Source organism: Alosa pseudoharengus, unplaced genomic scaffold (assembly GCF_046254945.1).
Source record: "Alosa pseudoharengus isolate Yale_2024_CS ecotype anadromous, Long Island Sound unplaced genomic scaffold, YU_APseudo_1.1 YU_APseudo_1.1_scf_24, whole genome shotgun sequence".
Taxonomy (NCBI): Eukaryota; Metazoa; Chordata; class Actinopteri; order Clupeiformes; family Clupeidae; genus Alosa; species Alosa pseudoharengus.
The window spans coordinates 3,496,274-3,519,975 of NW_027468689.1; the positions used below are offsets into that span (position 1 = coordinate 3,496,274).

The 23,702-nt window shown below is 41.9% G+C and overlaps 1 protein-coding gene across 4 annotated transcripts in view; it reads left to right on the forward strand.

The window, feature by feature from the left end:
- Positions 1–23,702, forward strand: part of sts (steroid sulfatase (microsomal), isozyme S) — a 100,657-nt gene that overhangs the window by 36,483 nt on the left and 40,472 nt on the right. The window contains exons 3-7 of one of the 4 annotated variants that reach the window (XM_076302860.1): positions 16–693; positions 15,102–15,812; positions 16,048–16,698; positions 17,736–17,822; positions 19,882–20,422. The exons of 2 other annotated variants lie outside the window; for them this stretch is intronic. In XM_076302860.1, coding sequence (XP_076158975.1) covers positions 16–693; positions 15,102–15,812; positions 16,048–16,698; positions 17,736–17,822; positions 19,882–20,135 — 2,381 coding nt within the window. In that variant the 3' untranslated portion in view covers positions 20,136–20,422. Of the gene's footprint in view, positions 1–15; positions 694–15,101; positions 15,813–16,047; positions 16,699–17,735; positions 17,823–19,881; positions 20,423–23,702 lie in introns of those variants that run through there. One more of the 4 variants, XM_076302864.1, reaches the window with a different exon arrangement.

Consider the following 23,702-nt stretch of genomic DNA (forward strand, 5'->3'; position numbering starts at 1 on the left):
ACTTCTAATTTGCAGGCAGAGGCCAGGATCCCCATGAGCTGAGACTTGTGCTGCTAGGCTATGATGCAGAAAAGAACTTAGTCATGAAAGCAATCTGTAATACTTCACAAAGAGCAGCTACGTCGTCTCTCTACACTGTGAAAATGAAATTAGTTGGGAGGAAGGTTGTTGTGGTCAGAGCTCCAAGCTGGCAGGATGATAACCCCTTGCAGGATTCCCCTGAATTGTTAAAGAGAGACATCATGTACAGTGTGTCTGTGTGTCCACCAGGACCCCACTGTCTGCTACTGGTCATAGACATGCACATCAAATTTACAGAGACACGCAAGAAAGCCATTCAGCAGCATGTGGAACTTCTGGGTGACAAGGTGTGGAATCACACCATGGTGGTTTTTTTTTGTAATTCACCGACCAACATTGAGCAGTACTTTACACTTCAAGGCAAGACTCTTAAGTGGCTAGTAAAGAAATGTGGCAAGAGGTACCATGTTCTGAACACCAACTCTCGAGTGAACCTAGAGAGCCAGGTCCCAGAGCTGTTGGAGAAGATAGAAGAGACGGTGACAAATCGCAGCAAACACTTTAAAATGGACAAGAGGAGGATAGAGGAAGTGACGGAGAGACGAAGATTAGAGAAAAAGAGAGCAAACGAAAGAGTACAGTGGCTGAGAGAGACATGGACAGACATAACAAGTGAGTTTACTCATGTGCACGGCCAGTTACCCACTACAATATTGCTATAATGCATCAAGTACCCTCTAATAATAAACAAAACATTTACATCATGAACTGGAGGTTCAAAGAAAAATATAGCCGAAAGCTGCAAAGGTGGGCCCGAGCACTTGTGGTCTGTGACCCATGACATTTCGGACATTTCCAACAATGCAGTCACATGTGGTGCGTGCGTCAAATGAACATATCTGATGTGTGTTTTTTGTTTTTGCAAATTTTAAACATTGGAAACAATTACTCACTTTCTGTTGGATGTGACGTTTTACACCGATGATATTCACTAGGTGGCGCTACACCACAAATATGTGGGGTACAATGATGCGCTTCCAAGTAACCAATTTCAACCGATACTTCTCCACAAATGCCTTAACATTGTTTTCTGGTCTTTTGTAAAAGTTAGTGCCGTCAATAACTCCTAGCCTACAACACTCATTAGCGAAATCTAAGAGATACGTAGTAGGGTAGGCTATTAGGAAAAAACTGATAGCCTATATCCCCTCCGTTTTTAAAAAATAATTATTTTAAACTCTAAAATAGTTTAAAAAACACTGATATGCTACAAACATGTTAAACAGCTGGGAAAGGCTGTCGCAAATCCCTCGAACAGGTGGTCAATCAGAGATTTCAAACGAACGAGGGAACATGTCACAATGCAATAGCTCTGTTTTCCCTTGATGAAAATGAAACCACACGTTTTCCCACATTTCAACTTTGGCCAAAGTTTTCAGAAATAATCATTTTCAGTGATAAAACCTCATTAAACTAGATGTACCGCAGAGCGGTACAAAATATGACCGCCGCCCAGTCCAGCACATTTTTTCCACAAAAATAAATCACGCTGAAAGGCCTATACGATTCTAACTGTCGCACTAAATTGAATTATCCACACTCAATTCTCACTGGTATCTTCTAGACAACAAGTACCAAAACATGATTAGTTCATAGATTTCACATGTAAAATTAATTTTATACAACCCCACCCCCATCTTGCCTGTTCATAATTCTGAGAAATTCTTGAATTGTGTGCATGGGTGCGTGTACATGTTTATGTTTATGTGTGTGGGTGTGTGTGTGTGTGTGCGTGCTTGTGTGTGTGCCTGCATACAGTATGTGCCTGTGTTTGTGCAGATGCATGCATGCGTACATATGTCTACTGTGTGAATATGTGTCATACGTATGATTACTGTGAATGTATGTGTGCGTGTGTATCTGTTTATGCACATGTGTGCATATGGAATGGGTTAACATGACCCCTGAAGGCAAACATTCGAAAAAAATTGGTCCTCCTAAACCCTACGGTTCTCGAGATATTCACAGAAAACTGTGTTTGCCCTACCCTCCTTTTGGGGGGTCCAGATCAAAACGAAAAACGATGGTTCCATGCTATCCATATGGGGTTACATGCCTACCAAGTTTTGTGTACCCCGGTCTTTCAGTGTCCCGGAAATCCTTGACGGAAATTTGGACATGCGAAAAAGAAAAAAAAAAGCGTTTTTGTTTCAAACATAAGCCTAATCTAAGCGTGCTCAGATGACGTGATAGACCAGGTGCTGTTGCTCACCTGTCCATCATTGTAAAGCCCGATTTGATTGGTCCGCCCAATCTAGGGCGAGCATACTTCCTCCACAATGGAGCAATGCCAGACCGAACTTCCCGACCTCAAATGTTGTGGGCGGGACTTAGTTCGGAATGGCACCCAGGCTATGAAACTATATGCCAACCAAGAGACTCATTAACATAAGGGGGTGCTAGGGAGTCTCTGTGCCACACCCGGGGTCAAGCCTTTGTCTTGGAGTATTTACTGAGAGCCTAGATGTGTATGCCAAATTTCATGACTTTTCAGCCACATGAAAGAATCACTTCAAAAAAGGCAGAATCCACCAGAGACAACATATTTAAATTAATCTTATTGCCAGGGGCGGACTGGCAATCTGCGTTCGGGAAAAGTCCAGAACAGCCGTCCATGCAACGCCTGTCGACTGCATGGCTCAGTGCCTCATCGGCCAAGTAGGGCGACTGTCTAGCTCTCCACATACATATGTGTCACTCAGGCTTAATCAAAGCTATCACTATGTCTACGCAACCAGTTGTCATTGTCATCCAAAAAAGTTTTCAATGATACAGGATAGGCAAGATGATGCAGCCTATATATTTCACCCCTCTCTGGTTCAGTCTTGCTCATAATAGCCTTGCGCCTCTAAAGCGTGCTATAATTCAATTCCGTGGAAGAACTTGGCATAGGCCTATCAAAAACGAAAAACAAGGCAACAGAAAACTGAGTGGGAGAACAGTGACATTTATCCAGTTTTTCCCCAAAGGTAGGCTATATTTAGGCTATTGACACACTTTGCCCCTCGAATAATTTATCGTAGCCCATCTTGCGTTTGGTGTGACTTAAAGCGTTGGTTCGGAGTAATTTCATCCTAGGGTCCTTTGCACAATGACCCCGAGCCAAACACCCTCCCAGAACCTGTTTTCCCTTGGTCGAACCCTGGTCGGGTAGCGCTGTCAGAAACTAATGAGTTTCTGCAGTCGTAATGGTACCAACTTTTATCTCGTAAATTACCCCACCAATAATGCCCTGAATGGTATGAAACTTCTACAGTAGTACAACTATGTTCTTTACTCATAAAACGAGGCATTGGAAAGTTTGTATATACACCAGGAGTTTATTTAAATAACACTTGCCTGATTATCTGCTACTATACCGCTGCGTCGACGTTTCTTCCGTGATTTGGGAAAAGCCCGTAAAAGTCCTGGCAGGAAGCGATTACATCAACGTTTTTTGGTATATCCAGTTTTTTAATATTTTTTTTCTGAAGTGTTTACAACTTAGTGTTAACTAATAATTGTTGCAAACTGGACTACGAAAAAAATATTAGTGCATTCCTGGATCTACATCCTTATGCATGCTTCCTGCCAGGACTTTTACAGACAAATTTTGGTTAGGCGGTTGCGATTTTTGGTTAGGCGCTCCGGACACAAACAGGAACTACCAAGGAACGACACAAGTGCGACTGCCTAGGGGCAGTAGTTCAAACGACCAAACTTTGCGTCCTTGTTTGCGATTGAGAGTTCGAACTACCCTTTCTAGAAACACCAAATCCAAGAACGATGGAGCGAACTACCAAGGTTGCGACGCAAGTTAGCAAACGATGCTTTCTAGAAACGACCCCCTGGCCGGTACGGAGTACCACTAAAATATTTGGAGAGGGTACGCCGTACCGGAAAGAAAACTATACTGTCTCTGAAAAATATTGCACTTTCAGCATGACAGCACAACTGCTAATGTCAAATTACCAGAAGCAACACGTTTCCCCCAAAATATATTTCATATACATCGTTCTGAACTGTACCTGAATTGTGTCTAAACCTCCCGTGCAGCTGGACAGACAACGAGCAAGCTATAGCGCACGTACAGTAGCCTACAGTAATTGCACCAACGTGCACTGGTATTCAAAGTGTTTTAGCAGACGGAAGTTTCTTGGAAAGTCTCCCAAATAAAAAAAAAACATACAGGCTAAAGAAAAATATGTTGATGTTTCAATAGCCTATTCTGGTTTTATGTGTGCAGTGTTTTGCTGGAGAGACAAGAGACAGACAGCGCGTGTACGGCTTAACCAGATCTTGCGCAGCAATAATGAAAGTGTTTTAGCGGACAGAAGTATGTTGCAGTCTCCCAAATAAAAAGGCATGACTCAAAGAAACGTGTTTCATGATATACAGTAGCCTATATAAAAAAAAACGATTGGAAGTGGGAGCGAGCAGAGTAACTAGGCTAAATAAATAAATAAATGTTGAAATTAAGTGTTTGCAATTTATTCATAATCAAAAACAGACACAGGTGGGTTAAAGAGTGATACTAGAGTGATAAGAAGTCCTAGTGAATGCTTGATAAGTAGACTATAATACAGTAAATAAACAAATAAATAAATAATAAATAATTAGGCTAAGTGACATTTTTTGCATTATAACTCTATAACTCTATATCACAGTACTACCGCCAGTGCGTGAGATATCCACGCACTGGCGCCCCCTCTGTGACGTGTTCGCCCCCAGTTTCAGAGCTATTCTAAATGCAAAAATGCATAGAGGGAGTTATGACAAACCCGTGACTGTTAACAAACTATAAGCTATATAAGGTAGGCCCTATGCTAGGCCTATTACACAACATAAATTGTCACTAGGCTATGCTGGCGACCCAAATAAAATCTCCTTTGGGAACCAATGGCTAACAGTATCAAGTGGACTTAAGCTGCCACCTCTTGAAGTTTATCTGTCTATGATCTGCAGCTTTTATCAAACTATGGGCCTTCTCAACAATTAACACAGCCGGGAAATTAAGTTATGCCCGGTGCTTCACACGTCTGATCATTTGCAGCAAGATGGTATGGAATCGTAACCTGACTCTTGCCAGATGAATTTCGTTCCGCCTAGCTCCACTCATCCATCTGGGATCAATCCATTGAAGTGTTGCTTCAGAAGGCTGGGCCTAATCAAAAAATGCTTGCATATGATTGGAGAAGCCACTTGTCCGTCATCTATTGACGTTCTACTTCAACCACTCACATCGAAGCCAACCATGACGCTGATAACAGTCTCACAGTCGCTTCTACGCTATGTCACATCTATGAAACTCCCGCCCTGCGTCCTGATTGGCTCTACCATAAAATCTGGTGCAGAAATCACTCTCAACGGAAGAGGTCCCAGATGGATGTGAGTGAAGCTAGGCGGAGCTAAGCGGAACAAAATTTATCTGGCGAGAGTCAGGTTAATGGAACCGCGGACGAAAAAAAAAAAATAGGCTAAAAGTTTCCCCAATCAGAAATACTTATTCGTTTGGTGTCATCAACTATATAGACATAGCCCAGTCAGCACACATACGTCTACAAGACGCTTGGAAAAGATCTGAACAGCTTAATTACATCGCGTTCTATTTAGAACGTCTTATTTGATCTGATCTTACAAACGTCGGCGGCATTTCACTGTCAATGTGTGTCATAGTGCTACATCTATCGTTATATCTTAAATACGATCGCGTTCCATTTAGAACATCTTATTTTGATCTTAACGGCAGTGTCAAGACACATTTGAGTTCTACATCTGAGAACTAAGATTTCCAGCATGTAGAACTCAAATAGAACGCTTATGAGCACTCATGCAATGTGTGCTTCCCTGCAGCAAGTGAAACTGGAGGTAACGTGGGCTAGAAGGAACAATAGTTTAAACAACAACGTGGCTTCCTGTAACTATCAATGGAAAAAGCATAGAAACTGCTAATCATAATCTTTAAATTTACATTAAGCTGGCTATATGCAACACAATTTATTTATATTCCCTTTGCATATTTTTGGGTGGACTTCAAAAGTTTTTGAATTTGAGCTTACAGTTCTGTCACTATTCTGTGTCCTTTACATTTATTTAATAGATATTAGTGATACCTCGAAATTAGGCTGCTGTCTGTTAGGCAATTTATTGTAGCCTGCTAACCCATATGCACAGAACATAATTTCTGAAATGATTTCTTGATTTAGAACATGAGATGTGTCTCCAGGTAGGGTATAGTGTCAAATAGTGAAGTTATAGTAGGTAGATCATGTAGGCCTACATGTCACATGAGCCACACATATAAGGGGCGCTGCTTCTTCTGTCCCTCCCAAACTGCATTAAAATAGTGTGTTTAGCAATCAGAATTTCAATTTTACAACGTCCCTGTAGGTAGTTATTTATAATTTGGCCGGATTGTTTAATTTTCCTATCCCACTACCCCCACACTTTTAAAAAGCTTGATACGCCTCTGGGTGGCACTCTTCCCTGTGGCCAAAAGCCACCGAACAAATATCAATCCCAATGCCCTATTGCAGTGACAGGGACACTGTACAACAGGAGACGTTTTCCTTTGCATGAATGTTAAAGTCAAGTCAAGTCAAGTTTATTTATACAGCGCATTTCATACACAGAGGTCATTCAATGTGCTTTACAATAACAAAACCAAACAATAATAGCAAATAAAAGCATAGAAGGGCAATATAGTCAAAGAATAGTTAAAAGGTAAAGATCATAATAAAAAGAAAACATAAAACACAAGGTAAAATCATTTAAAAATAAAGAATAATTAGTAAGCAAAAACAAAGGCAAAACTAGTAAAAAAAGTAATAAAAGACAAGGTAGAATAATTATCAAGGCAGATTCAGAATTTGTAACTCGGCACAGTTAGCAGAAAGCATCTGAGAACAGTTTGGTCTTAAGTCTAGATTTAAAACTGGCTACAGTTGGGGCCTTTTTGATGTCATCCGAAAGTTGGTTCCACAGCTGAGCCGCATAGCAGCTAAAAGCTGCTTCACCATGTTTAGTTCTAACTGTAGGTTTTACTAGCAGGTTTTTCACCTGGGACCTGAGAGGACGAGAAGGTGTGTACTGCTGAAGCATGTCTGACAAGTATTTAGGTCCTGCTCCATTTACTGATTTATAAACAAGCAATAGTGCTTTAAAGTCAATTCTGTGACTTACTGGAAGCCAGTGCAAGGACTTAAGAATTGGAGTAATGTGGTCAGTTCTTTTAGTTTTTGTTAGAATCCTAGCTGCTGCATTTTGTATCACCTGAAGCTGTTTAATAGTCTTTTTAGGAAGGCCTGTGAACAGTCCATTGCAGTAATCAACCCTGCTGGAGATAAATGCATGAATGAGTTTTTCTAAGTCATGCTTTGACATCAGCCCTCTGAGTTTGGCAATATTTTTGAGGTGGTAAAAAGCTGATTTAGTTATCGCTTTCATGTGGTTGTTGAAATTTAGATCACTGTCAATTAATACACCAAGATTTTTAACAGTATCCTTTGCCTTCAACCCTTTTGTGTCAAGGAGAGTGGCAACCCTAAGTCTTTCCTCCTTTTTACCAAATATAATTACTTCAGTTTTTTCTTTGTTCAGCTGAAGAAAATTTTGAGACATCCAGGTGTTGATTTGTTCTATACACTGACACATAGATTCAAGAGGACCATAGTCGTTTGGTGATAGAGCTAAGTAAATTTGTGTGTCATCTGCATGGCTATGATATGAAATCAAATTATTTTGAATGATTTGTCCAAGTGGGAGCATATAGAGGTTGAATAATAGTGTCCCCAAGATCGACCCCTGGGGAACACCACAGGTCAAGGACGTTGGTGTTGAGGTACAGTTTCCGATGGCAACAAAGAAGCTCCTTTCTTGTAGATATGATTTTAGCCAGCTGATAACTATGCCTGTAAATCCAACCCAGTGTTCTAGTCTGTGTAGTAAAATATTGTGATCAACAGTGTCAAATGCTGCACTAAGGTCCAGTAGCACTAGGACTGATGTTTTACCTGAATCTGTGTTGAGGCGTATGTCATTGGAAACTTTAATGAGAGCTGTTTCAGTGCTGTGATTTGCCCGAAAACCAGACTGAAAGTAATCAAAATACCCATTTGATGTTAGGAAGGTGGTTAATTGATTAAAGACTACTTTTTCAATCATTTTGCCAATAAAAGGTAGATTGGATATGGGCCTGTAATTGTTTAGCATGGAGGCATCCAGGTTATTTTTCTTGAGAAGTGGCTTTACAACAGCTGTTTTCAGTGACTTAGGAAAAGTGCCAGACAGCAGTGATACATTTACAATTTGAAGGACATCCGCCGCTATGAGGTGAAAAACAGTTTTGAAGAAATTGGTAGGCAGAGTTTCTAAGACACATGTGGAAGAGCTGAGATTCTGTACCGTTTTTCAAGTGTTTCGTAGTCTATCAAGCTGAACTCTGACATCAAGTTTAGTTTCCCTCTGTTTGTTGCTGGAAGTTCAGGTTGTTGAATTTGTAATTGAGCAGATATGTTGAGTCTGATTTTGTCAATCTTACCTTTAAAAAAAGATGAAAACTCATTGCATTTATTAGTTGAGAGAAGTTCAGGCGCTAATTGTGAGGGGGGATTTGTTAACTTATCAACAGTTGAAAATAGAATACGAGTGTTATTTGAATTTCTATTGATAATGTTAGAAAAGAAAGACTGTCTTGCTTTGCATATTTCAGAGTTATATGTGCGGAGCATCTCTTTATGGATTTCATAGTGGATCTGAAGTTTGTATTTACGCCATTTTCTTTCAGTCTTCCTACACTCTCTTTTTAGAAGTTTAACTGCTGGATTTTGCCTCCATGGTGCTTTCTGTTTGTCCTTAACTTTCTTGAATTGTAATGGAGCAATGTCATCCATAATGTTTGCCATTTTTGCATTAAAGTGATCAAATAAGTCTTCAGAGTCTGACAGTTGACTTGACTTTAGTGAAAGTGCTTGCTCAAAGAGAGCACTTGTCTGATCATTTATGATTCTCCTTTTTTTTTTTTTTTAAATTGAGGTCCTGACTCACCATGGTTGTTAAATATCCCATGGCACTTACCACAAAGAGTAGGTGGTTCCTAGCCTAGAAATCTAGACGCACCCTAGCGGCAGCAAATTACATTTGCTTCCAGGGCTAGTCTAGCAACTCTCCGTTGGCTTGTGAGCTCGAAAAATTAAACTTCGATCAGGCAAATCAAATCGTGTATAGAGTCGTTAGGTGGGCTTAACATAATGATTGATGGCAGAGTTGCAACGGTTTGGCTTGAATTCCCTACTACTTGAAAACAAAGAAGATGGATGTTGCTACTGGCCAACAGTGTGACACGAGTTAAGCTTGTTTTAAAATGGCAAAAGTTTTAACTAGCCAACTAGCTCCACTGGTGGGAAAACACATGGGACTCGGCGCTGTCCTATTGCGTGCAGAGGGAATTTGAAAGACAACCGATTATCCCGCCCCTTGGACTGAGCACTGCGAACGGTGAGTGCCCATGTGGGTCTGGCTCGTCAGGCTAGGTGGTTCCCTGATTTGCTTTACTTATTTACACATACAGTACATAAAGACACACACACATGCACACACACACACACACATAGAATAGAATAGAATAGAAACTTTAATTGCCACACAACAATGTTGGTGGTATTTTTTGTAGCTCAGTCCGTTTGGGTGGGGGGGGGGGGGGGGGGGGGGGTTAATAGCGGGAGGGGATAAATTAAAGGGACACCAGGCAACGTTTTCGTGTTAATTACTCATCTTCGTAAGTCGGTATATGGTTAAATGATTCATTACAGGGCGAATGAAGACTCTCTCGCCCGCCCCTACTGCCTGTAGGAAGAATATCCCGCTTGCAAGTTCAGTGTATCATACCCGCCGACCGAAGCAGGATCAGTTTACATCCTGCATCCACAGCACAGAGGCACGCAAGCGATTGTTGCAAACGTGTGTATAATGGCAGAGCCGGCGAAGAAGCAGCGAAAACCCTTGACGGAAGATGCAAAGAAAAGGAAAAGAGCTTCAGACTGAGCGAGGGGGGTAGTTTCGTAGAGAAAAAGCATCAGGCTTGCCTGGTGTCCCTTTAAATAAACATAAATAAATAAGTAGAGTTGCAAATCTTCAGGAGTTCAGGACTCTAATTGCTGAAGGGTAGACGCTGTTGTTGAAGCACGTCGTTCCTGTCTTCAGAGATCTATAGCGTCTTCCAGAGGGCAGAAGTTGGAAGAGATCATGGCTCGGATGTGAGGCGTCCCTGATGATCTTGGATGCTCGGTTCAAGCTGCGTTCAGCATACAGAGAGTGGACTGATGGAAGGTCACAACCAGTGATGTTGGAGGCTTTGGTGACAACTCTCTCTAATTTTCTCTTGGTGCGACTGTCAGAGCTCCCATACCAGACAGTGATTGAAGATGTGATTAGGAATGTAACGATTACCGGTATAATGGTAAACCGCGATAAAAATCTTGACGATAACAATTACCGTTTTCATTTCAAATATCATAATTATCGCAGTTGATTACCACGGTGTGGAAACCGTGTCTTTAATTCTTCCCAGCTTCATCCAAGCCTGCTTTTGACATATGGTAGGCCTGGTACAATGAAAAAAAACTGGTACCCTACTGATTCTGTTGTCTAATTGATGGATTTAACTGTGATACGGATTAGGTTACACCTGGAACATTTTCACTGCAAAACGTGTACTGTATCATGTAGCCACTCTGCGTCTTTTTATACCGCGATAATACCGAAAACCGTGAGAATTTTGGTCACTATAAGCGTGGGGTTAAATTTTCATACCGTTACATCCTTAGATGTGATGATGCTTTCAATGATGGCTTTGTAGAAGAGCAGCAAAAGGGTTTTGTTGACATGAAACTTTTTCAGTAGTCTTAGGAAATAAAGTCTCTGATTCGCCTTTTTGATAAGGTGGGTGGTGTTAATGTCCCATTTCAAATTATGGCTGATATGTGAGGCAAGAAATGTAAAGGAGTCTGTCAAGGTTATAGGCTGTTCACCTATAATAGACGGGGCTTTGGTGTTAGGCCACCTTCTCATGTCCACAACCATTTCTTTGGTTTTTGAGGCGTTAAGATGGAGCTTATTTTCAGTACACCAGTCCGTAGCCCATTTCACCTCCTTGTGGTACTGGGACTCGTCATTGTCACTAATGAGGCCGATGATGGTGGTGTCATCTGCATACTTCAATACTTTGACAGAGTGATGGTGAGATCTCATGTCATTAGTGTAGATGGAAAACAGAAGAGGAGATAACACACAGCCTTGTGGCGCTCCAGTGTTGAGGGTCAGAGGGCATGATGTTGTATTGTTAACCTTGACTGATTGAATTCTATTCCTCAGGAAGTCCAGTATCCAGTGACACAGAGCTGAGTTGATGTTCATGGCTTGTAACCTAGAGAAGAGGATGAGTGGATCAATGGTGTTAAAGGCAGAGCTAAAGTCAATGAACATCATGCGTGCATAGGTGTTGCTTGACTCCAGGTGTTGCAGAATAGAGTGAACTCCTAGGTTGATGGCATCTTCCACAGATCTGTTAGACTGGTAAGCAAACTGGTAGGGATCCATCAGCGGTGATAATGTGATTTGCAGATGGGAGAGTACCACACATTCAAACACCTTCATAGCCACTGAAGTGAGGGCAACGGGCCTGAAGTCGTTGAGCCCAGTTGTTTTTGTTGTCTTCGGGACCGGAATGATGGTAGAGGCTTTAAAAAACTGTGGAACTACACACTGCTGCAGAGAAGTGTTGAAAATGTCAGTGAAGACAGGTGCCAGTTGATCTGCACAGTGTCTGAAAACAGCTGGGGAAAGCTGATCTGGTCCTGCTGCTTTCCTGGCCTTCTGTTTTTTAAAAAGTTTGCACACCTCTGCCTCCTGGATGACAAAGGGAGGAGAGGAGGAGGTGGGAGGAGAGGGGAAGAAGGCTGGTGACTGATTGTCCTCAAACCGGGCATAAAATGCATTGAGTCTATCAGGAAGCTCAGGGTCCTCATCTGGTGGTTAAGTAGGCCCTCTATTGAAATTGGTCATCTCCTTCAGACTTTTCCAGACTGACCTGGGGTTGTTGGTGGCCAGTTGATGCTCCAGTTTCAATGCATAATCAGCTTTAGTTTTCTGATAGCAGAACGAAGTTGATACTTGGCAGTCTTATACTCCTCCTTGTCTCCTTTCTTGAATGCAGAGCTTTTTTTTCTGCAAAGTGCAGCAACCTCTTTGGTGAACCAGGGTTTACCATTGCTATATGTCTTGATGCATTTGGTCCCAATGCAGTCATCAACACAAAACCGAACGTATGACGTCACAGCCTCTGCACTCGTCTAGGCTGACACACGTGTGTTTAAAGATGTCCCAGTTGGTGCATTCAAAGCAGCCTTTCAGCGTATCGATAGCATCTGTGGACCATACTTTCACGATGTTGGACTTCGGCTTCACAGATTTAAGTTTCTGACGATACTCCGGGACGAGGAAGAGTGTTGCATGGTCAGACTTTCCCAGCGGAGCACTCAGGACTGCACGGTAAGCCGAAGTGATAGTGGTGTAGCAGTGATCCAGAATGTTATCTCCTCTTGTCGGACATGTCACCTGTTGAGTGTAGTTTGGTAGCTTGTCAGACAGATTGCAGTGGTTGAAGTCCTCCAGAACTATTACGGCAGAGTCTGGATGTGATGTTTCAGTTGCGGCTATATGTTGTGCTAGTACACAGGTGGCAGTGATAGCATTGGCTTGTGGTGGGATGTAAACACCAATTAGTACGATAGACGCAAACTCTCGTGGTAGGTTAAAGGGTCTGCACGTGACAATAAGAAATTCCAGATCCGGGGAGCAGAACTGTGTTACAATGGTAGAGTTGGTGCACCATCGATCAATAGGCATATTCGACTTGAGGCAGATCTGTGCATATCTGACTTGATGTGATGAATGCTGGGTTGAACACAATGCATACTGGGATGGACGCAATGCTTACTGGTTAGAAATTCTGTCCGACTTCTGTCAGCCGGGGAGGGACTTACCACCGTGACACCATGTCACATGACCTTAAAATATCGCGGGAGTCTTAGCCTGCAGACAGATCTTGCAGTTGCCTTCCACGAGCTGCACAAGCTGAAACACGCCCTCATGACGTCAGTTCGACGGGAGGAATCTCCTCATGACTATTTTGACGGGAGTCTCATGCTGCTTCCTTATGTTGGAATATGCGAAAATAAACAGAAATTGAAGGGATACCTTCTTACGTGATTTCGGCAACAATGGTAGGCTAGCCTACTGAAAATGTTTGGACATTCTGTTATTTCCTGCTGTTGGTTAAATAGGTAACACAGGTAAAACACTTGATATTGAATTTATGTGCTACAAAGCAGGCCTGTTAACTGTATGACAACAGTGGTTTATTTAAACTACATCATAAGAATTTATTTCGTCAGTCATCATGCTCATTTTAATGAGTAAGAATGAAAGTTCTGCTGTATTTATTGCAAACAAAATTCCGCGATATCTCCCGCGATGTCTCCCGCGAGTCACGTCAGGCAGACTGTAGCCTGTCTGTCCGGGATGAGCTGCCCTCTGTTGTAGCTCCTCCCGGCTAGCCTCTGAAGATCACGTTTACGTAGAAAGCCAGACAAAGTCAGACTCAGTCGATCTCAAACAAGCCTATTGACTAGGAAGCAAACACCACCACCTTTTGATTTGAGTGATAGATTAGCTGACCTGTCTGCCCGGTATATTGAAAAGCCGGGAGGTGTGACCGCCGCATCCGGGGTGTACTCATCCAGCCAGGTCTCGGTCAAGCAGATGGCAGAGCATTCCTTGTACTTCCAGTTGCTGTGGGTTTGAAGTAAAAGCTCGTCCATTTTATTCCTGATAGATCTTACATTGGAGAGCAGTAGAGCTGGCAAGGCCGGACGATAGGGCCGCTTTCTGAACCTGGCGATGGTGACGGAGCGTCTCCATCTATATAATAATAATAGTCAGACAGAATGTTCAGGTGTTTTCTGACTCTGTACCTTAGCCCCTCGTTCGCGTCTCACTCTCACTCCAGCTTTGGTACCTCGTCTATGCCTACATATCTCTGCAGGTATATTGGGAAGGGTAGCGCTCGCAGCCTGGCAACTTAGGAGCATCTCTCTGGAATAGCGCAGCATTTAAAAAAAAAAACGCTGCTCGGTAAAAATGCGTAAAAAAAACTGTCTTAACTGATCAAAAACGCACTGAAAACTGAAACAAAAGTATCAGACTATATACATGCACAGTCTAGCGTAAAAACTAGAGCCGTGACAAGTCAGAAAAAACAATGAAAATAGTGAAAAATTGTACAAATGTAACAGAGCTACTGTAACAGGCTGCCAGTCAGGCGCCAGTATTGTGACGAATGTGATGATACACAGCCTGTAAAAGTCCTGGCCATCTTGACATCATGTATGCCAACTTTGACATGAATTGGATCAATCAGGAAAAGTGCATAAAACGCACAAAAACTCAATTGCCTCACTTTCTGTGGGCGTGGTTAATGCCATTTATATACAAACGTTGTTTGTCTTGGAGAGTTACATACACCTACCAAATTTGGTGTGTGTATCTGAAACTATATGCCACAAGTCACAGTGACATAAGGGGGCGCTATAGAGTTCCTGTGGCATGCCTGGCGCCAAGCCTTTATCCCTGTGTATTCACTGTACCAATTGATGTATATGCCAAATTACATGAGTTTTCGCTCATGGGAAGCCCCTCTTTTGGCATCACAATTAATCATATCTTAGTGTGCTCAAAATACCTCACTTCCTGTTGGCCATGGCTAATGCATTGTACATACGAATGATGTTTATCTTGGGGAGATGTGTGTGCCAAATGTCAAGACTTTTCGCCTATGTTAACCATCTCAGAAAAGGAAAAAGCTCTGAGAAAAAGCACAAATCAGAATAACCACAATAATAAGAATCCTTCCAAAAACAATAGGGCCTTGTGCCCTTCAGGTGCTCGGGCCCTAATAATAATAATAATACTGATTTGTTTTACAGGTATGTCAGATGATCTCACACAGCTAAGAATTGTGCTGCTTGGTTCCCGAAGAGTTGGCAAGAGTTCTACAGGAAACACCATCCTGTGTGGAAAGGTGTTTGACTCCAGTCAGAGAACTGGCCTGTCTGTTCAGAGACATGGAAAGGTAGGCCTATCGGGAAGAGAGGTGACTGTTGTCGACACTCCAGGATGGTGGTCAAATGTTCCTTTGAGTGAATCTGCCCAAATTACTAAAGATGAGATTGTGCGCAGTGTGTCCATGTGTCCCCAGGGACCTCATGCTTTCATAGTGATCATCAGACCAGACTCTTCATTCACAGAGGAAGACAGAGTAGCTCTTCAGGAACACATTGAGTCGTTGGGTCCAAATGTGTGGGATCACACTATAGTATTGTTCACCTGTGGGGAGTGGCTTGGACACACACCCATTGAAGAGCACATTGAGTGTGAGGGGCATGCCTTGCAGTGGGTTATTGACAAATGTGGGAACAGATACCATGTTTTTGACAACATGGACAAAATAGACATGCAGGTCACACGTCTGTTTAAGAAGTTAGAGAGCATGGTGGCTAAAAATGGTGGCTGCCATTTTGAGATGGACCAGAGAAAATGCCAAGAGATAGGGGACAAATGGAGGATGGTGAAGGAAAAAGCAGAGGACCGACAGATGAGGAGTTACAAGGATAGAGCCACATTTCAGTGGGTTATGGGTGAGTTAAAAATCTTTGGTATAAAGGCTACAGCAGGTTAAGAAAGAGGTAAAAGAATTTCCAAAGCTGCTAAACAAGATATACAAAAATAAGTAAGTAAATAAATGTATTTTCTGTAGTTCTGTATAAATGGTTTGGTTTTGAATGTAGCTTGACTGTGATCTGTGATTGCATTAACATATGGTCACCTGACAACCTACTAAGATCTACCGTGGTTTGGTGTGTCTTGTTAAAGGCAAATGTATGTTCCTCTCTGAGCTGAGAATTGTTCTGCTGGGATGTCGAAAAGCTGGAAAGAGTTCTGTAGGAAACGCCATCTTTAAGGAAACCAGTGGTGATGCAGAGGTCTTCGATGCCTCTGAAAGGACGTCTCAGTGTGTGAAGAAAACAGACATAACAGCACTGAGACAAGTCACAGTGGTGGACACTCCAGGCTGGACTAAGGAGCGTGACACTGACTTGAGTACAAGACAGATCAGGCGGTGTGTGTCCTTGCTCCCCTGTGCGCCTCATGCCGTCCCCCTAGTCATTGACCTGGACAGTGCTTTCACAGAAGGACACAGGACAGCAGCTCAGGAACACTTGGAGCTCCTCGGAAAGAATATCTGGTGCCACACCATAGTGCTGTTTACTTACGGGGACTGTTTAGGGGGCAAATCCATTGAGCAGCATATCGAGAGTGAGGGGGGACCTCTGCAGTGGATCATCAGGATGTGTGGGAACAGGTATCACGTTTTTGACAACACACAAGAGGATGAAGGCCAGCAGGTCAGACAGCTACTGGACATGATAGAGGAGATGGCTGTTATGGATGTCCTTGACAGGAACAACATGAACTGGAAGGTCGAAGAAGAGTTAGAAAAAAGCATCCTTACCCCTCCAGACAGTATGTCAAAATCTTTGATTTTCGTTTAATTTTATGCATTAAATACAAAATATGAAATAATTTACATTTACCTAATGTCTGCCTATGAGTGAACCCAGACAAACCTGTTAGCAAATTTGAATTTGCTCAACAGTCCCGTCTGGAAAGATCCCATTGACCCTCATTTCTGAACTTCCCATTTTATAACTTAGTAAAATTAAACTTAAACTTTTACCAAATCAATCATTTCAGAAGTGCAGAGAACACATCTTTCTTGTATATTAAAGGTGCTCTAAGTGATGCCATGTGCATTTTATGTCACTTACTGCAAACATCACCTAACCAACCACTAGCTGTCTGTGTCCTCAATACACTGTAAAAAAAACGTGATCTCTGTGGACAGCCCAGGCTCCAAAAACGGCAACAAAAACAACCTGGGCAAACCCAGCCTATAAAAACATATACTGTTCCAGCAAATCACAGACGAGATGCGTGTTTAGGGGAGTTTCAATTGCACAGGAGCAGCACGGGAGGGAGGGGGAGGAAGTAGCGAGCTAGCTCTCTGTTTTGTTTGAAAGTCAACAGAAGTGACGTTACCCAGCATCACTTAGAGCACCTTTAAGGTTTTAGATGCAGTTGTTTACTCAGTTCCAAAGAAACATGTCTGTTTAGCCCTGTCACTATCAGTGCAGCCCTTACATGACTGTGATTTGATCCTGGGTATTTGGTGATTCAGAAACGGGCGTCAATAGAATCCTTTCCAGATGGACCTGCAGAGCAAATTCAAATATGCTAATAAGCTTGACTGGGTTCACCCAGGCTACTCTCTGCTCTCTACTAGTTTAAAAACAGCATCATACATCACAACTAAATGGAATTTTGACTTTAGAGTATGAGAACCTTGCAAAGTGATTGATTCTCCCTGTCAAGTCCAATGTTTCCAGAAAGTACTTTATGCAGAACGAGAATTAAAGTACATGAAAATGGATAAGTCAATGAAAACTCAATGTAAAACTGTCATGCCAGGTGTATCACTGTTTTGCTGTTGTGTATTTCAGTGGATCGGTCTGTGCAAGTCCTGTCTTCATATGCTTCTGCACAGACGCCACCCTTGATGGGACAGTCATCTCACATAGATTCTCTTGGTAAGAATATCTGGTGCCAGATATATGCGGTTCAGCTAAGGGAATTATTTAGTAGGTGTGTCTCAAAACATTAGAATAACGTGGAAAGGTTCATTTTTACCCCCAAGTAAACCCCCAGGACTAACGTGGAAAGGTTCATTTTTACCCCCAAGTAAACCCCCAGGACTTTTACGGGCTTTTCCCAAATCACGGAAGTACCATCTGTCTGCTGGCTGTGCAAATAATTGCCCCTTGGGGATAATAAAGCTACCTTGACCTTGACCTTGGGGATAATAAAGTTACCTTGACCTTGGGAATAATAAAGTTACCTTGACCTTGACCTTGGGGATAATAAAGTTACCTTGACCGTGACAGTTGTCACCCGAGCATGGTCGAATTCTATTGTTGAGATCTGTATGATATCTCCGCAATAATATGAACACCTATCAAAAGAGTAGAAAATATGCTTTCAGATGATGCCTTGATTGTGCACCTAATGAATGTGTTCCTGATTGTCTAACCAAACCAAGCAACAGTCATATTTTAAATATTTAATCTATCATTAATGACAGCAACAGAATTGGCAATTAGTGAGTCTCCGCCGCCAGGACGTCCTGTAACACAGCACATACACAGAAGCAGAACAGAACAGGGCAAAGCACAACACAAACACACCAGGACAAAGCAACAATCAATGTTTAGATTAGATTAGATTTAACTTTATTGTCATTGTGCAGAGTACAAGTACAGAGACAACGAAATGCAGTTTGTGTCTAATCAGAACTGCAAAAAAGCAGAAAAGTGCAATGTGATATACAAGTAGTTGGTGCACAGACAGACAAAAGATATAGTGCAGTGTAGACAGTAGTGTACAGTCATTTTCAGAAGGTGGTTTAGAGTAGTATACATTAAATATAAGTATGTGCAGTGTATTAGCACTAACCTTATTAGAGCAGAATAAATATGGCTATGCAATATGAACAATGTATGTACAACATGTACAAATATGTGCAATGTAGTGGCAGTACCATTATAGTAGTAGTAAGAACAATATAATGTAGATATATGCAGTGTATTAACAGAATATATTACAGAAAAAACGAATAAATATGGATATTTAGTATGAACCATATAAACAGATTTGTACAGTATGTACAGCTATGTGCAGTGTGGTAACAGTACCATTGTAGTGCAGAAACAGTAACATTATAATAGTATTACGAATAGGTGTATGTGCAGGATGAAGAGCAATAGAATATGGCTATGTGTATAAGTGTAATTACAGTATGTACATTTGTAAATAAATAGACACTATGGATGGGATAGGGAAGGGCAGTTGTGTGTGTGTGTGTGGGGGGGGGGGGTGTCCGCCTCCTTGTTGTCCCTGTCAAGGCTGCCATGGTCATGGACACCTCAACAGACACAGGCAAGGAGGCATCAGGCGGGGGCGGGGGGTGATGGGGGCTTAGTTCGTTGGATGCAGAGCTTGAGTTTAGTAGGGTGACAGCCGCAGGAAAGAAGCTTCCTCTGAACCTGCTGGTTTGGGTGCAGAGAGACCTGTAACACCTCCCTGAGGGTAGTGGGGTGAATAGTCTGTGGTTGGGGTGAGAACAGTCTTTGATGATGCTACGCGCCTTACGCAAGCATCACTTTCCCTGGATGGCCTTGATGGAGGGGAGTGAGGAACCGGTGATGTGTTGGGCAGTTTTCACCACCCTCTGCAGTGCTTTCCGGTTATGGGCAGAGCAGTTGCCATACCAAACTGTGACACAATGTATAATTGACACACCATGTATAATTCATTACATTGTAAGTCATGAAAATTCCATTTTTTTTGTCAGGGAAAAGTCATGGAATTTTACACTTAGGAGTGGGAACACTGGCCTGGCCTTGCCAAGTTATTGATTCCATATGTCAACTTCAATGTGTAAAAGAGGAAATTAAATGTGTATGAAGAATGAGAGATAACTGTGCAAATACCATTTACCGTAAATGAGTTTTCATGAAAATTGACACTTCTGTATCCAAATGTCACTTCAGTACAAAGCAGTCATCACTGTATCCCTTTTGTGTATTCCAGTGGACCTAACAGGACCAGACATTTCACCACCACTAGGCCTAGGGTCTGGAGCTGAATCCAAAGCTGATCCCAGTCCACTTGTATCAGTTCAGTCTTCCAACCGCATTCAACAATGGTGGAAAAATCAACGGCCTAACAGAAGACTAACAGCACGAACACCACCAAAAATCCTATATGACAGCGATAGTGGATCCAGAGCTGATTCTAATAACTCTAGTCGATCTAATAGATCTATTGGATCAAGCTGGGGTTGATTTCATCAAGATGTCTGGAGTACAGAAACACATACAGTTTGTACCCCTTTGTTTTCCCTCATTTAACCACAATCTAGACATAAATTATAGGTACTAGGTAGCCGTTAAAGACACCTAATTTTTTAAAACCTAGTTTAAATGTATATTCGGTCACTATATCTGACCACTGATTCCTCATTTCAAGTGCTTTTTGTGCCTTGGCTTTCTTTGTAACATTGTGTGCCTTGGATTTTGCCCATATATGTTTTGCCATGCTGTTCTTTACACTTTGCTGGAACATCTGTCTGTAAACCTGTTAGTCAGAATAAATACCGCTAGCCAGCTCCCAAGTATTCTTGCCAGCTTTGTTGAATTAACATTGGATGTTGCAGACAAAAATCATGCAATACACTGTGCAAGATTTTGTTGTGGAAAATGTCCACTTCCGAATCCAATTTTCCAATTAACAATTACCACTTGACTATTTAGTAATTTAGCACTCTGGAACAAGGCGTCCGAAGGAGACATGGTAGACAGAAGATTTTCTGAAGACTGTTGATCTTTATTCTCCATATTGCAATGATAGTACAGCCTAACCAAAGTCCAGACCAACCATCAAAGCAATAGGGAGGAGATGTCATCAGCTGGGGCCCCCGTCGAGATCTCTCTCCGGGTGGCTATACACTATATTTTATACTCCTCGGCCCTTGAGACGTGCCATCCTCTCACGTCATCTCCAACAAAACCCTTCGCCAATCAGTACCACGCAGGGTCGCTTACATTGGTGGAAACCATCTTCCCATCATACATAAAACTATATGCAAACCTGTCTAATGCATAGAAAACATATGTAAAATAGTGGTTTTCTGGTTCTTTCCAGTTTGGGGAAATAGGGCCTTATTATCTGATTCTCTTCCTAGCTGGACAGGCCTTAAGAGTGTGTCCATGAGAGGACCAGGCGGGGGTGATACATGCTACGTCACCGATTTTGATGAAACTTGGCCAGTTTAAAGGGTCCAAAATGTTGGCATGTTCCTTTAACACTTAGTTAGGAGTGCAAGTGGCTAGGGAGAGAGTTTAGCTCGCTTTGGAAAGGGCTTTTCACTCACAGATAACAAATTAATTTGAATTTGATGGTCAAAGGTCATAGTTCAAGGTCATTGTGACCTCACATTCTTGTGAGGAATGCCTATAGGAAGTTTTTTTTTCTTTCAAATTCGGCACACACAGTCACTTATACTCAAAGATGAACTGATTAGATTTGAGTGGTCAATGTTACTGTGACCTCTCAAAAAACAACATGGGTCTACTGCAGCGGTTCCCAAACTTTTTTCCCCGCGGACCACCTTCTACATCCTGACTCGGCTCGCGTACCCCCACCATCCAACACATAAAAAAGTAACACATTCTATTGACGCATTCCAGGCATCATGTTTAATTAGCCACCCTACATGATAACATAATCAAAATGTACAACTGGTCTATGAGCTCTCACGCTACAGTAAAAAAAAAACAGTGTGGAGAACCACATTAGAATGGTTAGATAGCATCTCACTGCAGACCACACACTGTAGCTTTGGGCAGTCTGTCTCCCAATCCACGTGAAGCCTAGGGCTATATGCCTCATCATACTTTCGTTTTCTTCGCTCAGTCTTTTCTGTCTCGTTCTTTCTTTTATCCCCCTGCGCTCCATCTCCACCTTCATTAGTCTGCCCCCCATCCCATTCCATCGTTACCTGTGTCCTGCTCTGTTTCTCTCGCTTCTCCTCTTCGATCACTTTAATTACTGTAGGCCTTTTGGACAGTGTCCCTGTTTTTAGCCAGTTTTCCATGTTTACGCAGCCTTCTACCTAGCATATACTTCAACGAAACTAACGCACCAGATATTCTGGCTGCCCACAGGAAATCATGTGTATTGTGTGTAGCTTGTTTTTTTTTAATGAAAACATAGCCTATTATAGAGTTTACAAATGATTTCCTTTAATTTCACGTTTCCATATCATTATAACCCGATTCGAAATGATGTATTATTTATGAATTAATTAGAGTATTAATTAATTAATCATTTTTAACTCCTTTCCGCCATTGCCCTTTTCATCTCGCGTACCCCCTAGTGGCAGCTCGTGTACCACCGGGGGTACGCGTACTACAGTTTGGGAATCCCTGCATTACACCATCGGTGATCAACACAGTCTTCACGTCGGTAACGTAACATTAACGTTGTCCTTCATGTCAGATGTTTCTATCTCACATTGTTCAAGAGACTATCAAGCCACATTACAAAAACAAAGTTCACGCAAGGGTAGGCTACTTACAATTTCAACAGCAACAAAGCCAAGTCAGCGTCTGTTTTGCAGTCTTCTTAGAAACTACAATCTGACTACATTTTCGTGGCGCGATTGGATACTTCCGCTGAGTTACATCCGGATCTGTCCAGGTTCAGAAAGTTGCATATTCGATTTTTCCGCAGAGAAGCGATAGGGGGAGACGAAGCATCCACCAAACAACCCAAAAAGTGTTGTAGAACCATCAGAACGACTCTCAACCTGCATAATTAAGGTCATTTTTGCTAAAATTGTTGCATAGGGCTTCTTTAAGGCCTCAGAGAGAAACAGAACACTCTGTATAACTGTGTTACATCTTGCCTTCAGAATGAATTCACTCAGGTTTTGAGACTGTTTTTTTAACAACAATAAAAAGGTTAATTATGGCACCATTAAGGTTTAAACATACAGGATGAAAATAGATGATAATTCAAGGAGTATCTCAACTACTTCATATCATCTCAAGATGACTGTCATGGTTCCTATGACATATGCCATATATGCCATCATATAAAAAAACAATATAGTAGATGTCATAACAACTGTACATCAATAACCACTAGATGGCACTAAACTGCCTATGCTGAACTGTTTGCCAGAGGCCTGCCTAAAATGCCAGAGGTTAAACAATCATTCTCCTTTCTACACAGTTTAACCACAATGTGTATACATGCAACAGTTACAAATCAAAGGTACACTGATGATTAGGAGACAGCAAATGGGTGCTGTAGCTTGATATTAAAGTGCTTAAAGCAAAGGATACCGTTAGAAATATTGGTGTCATAATTGACAGTGATCTAAATTTAAACAGCCACACGAAAGCAATAACTAAACCAGCTTTTTACCACCTCAAAAATGTTGCCAAACTTAGAGGGCTAATGTCAAAACATGATCTAGAAAAACTCATTCATGCATTCATCTCCAGTAGGGTTGACTACTGCGATGGGCTTTTCACAGGCCTTCTTAAAGGCTATCAAATAGCTTCAGATGATACAAAATCCAGCAGCTAGGGTTCTCACGAAAACTAAAAGAATTGACCACATTACTCCAAAACGTCCCTGCATTCCAGCTTCCAGCTGCTTCCAGTAAGTCAGAGAATTGACTTTAAAACGCTTGTGCTTGTTTATAAATCACTTAATGGAACGGGACCAAATTACCAGCAGACATGCTTCAGCAGTACACACCTTCCAGACCTCTCAGGAGAAATACTTGTTAGTAAAGCCTACTGTTAGAACTAAACATGGTGAAGCAGCGTTTAGTTGCT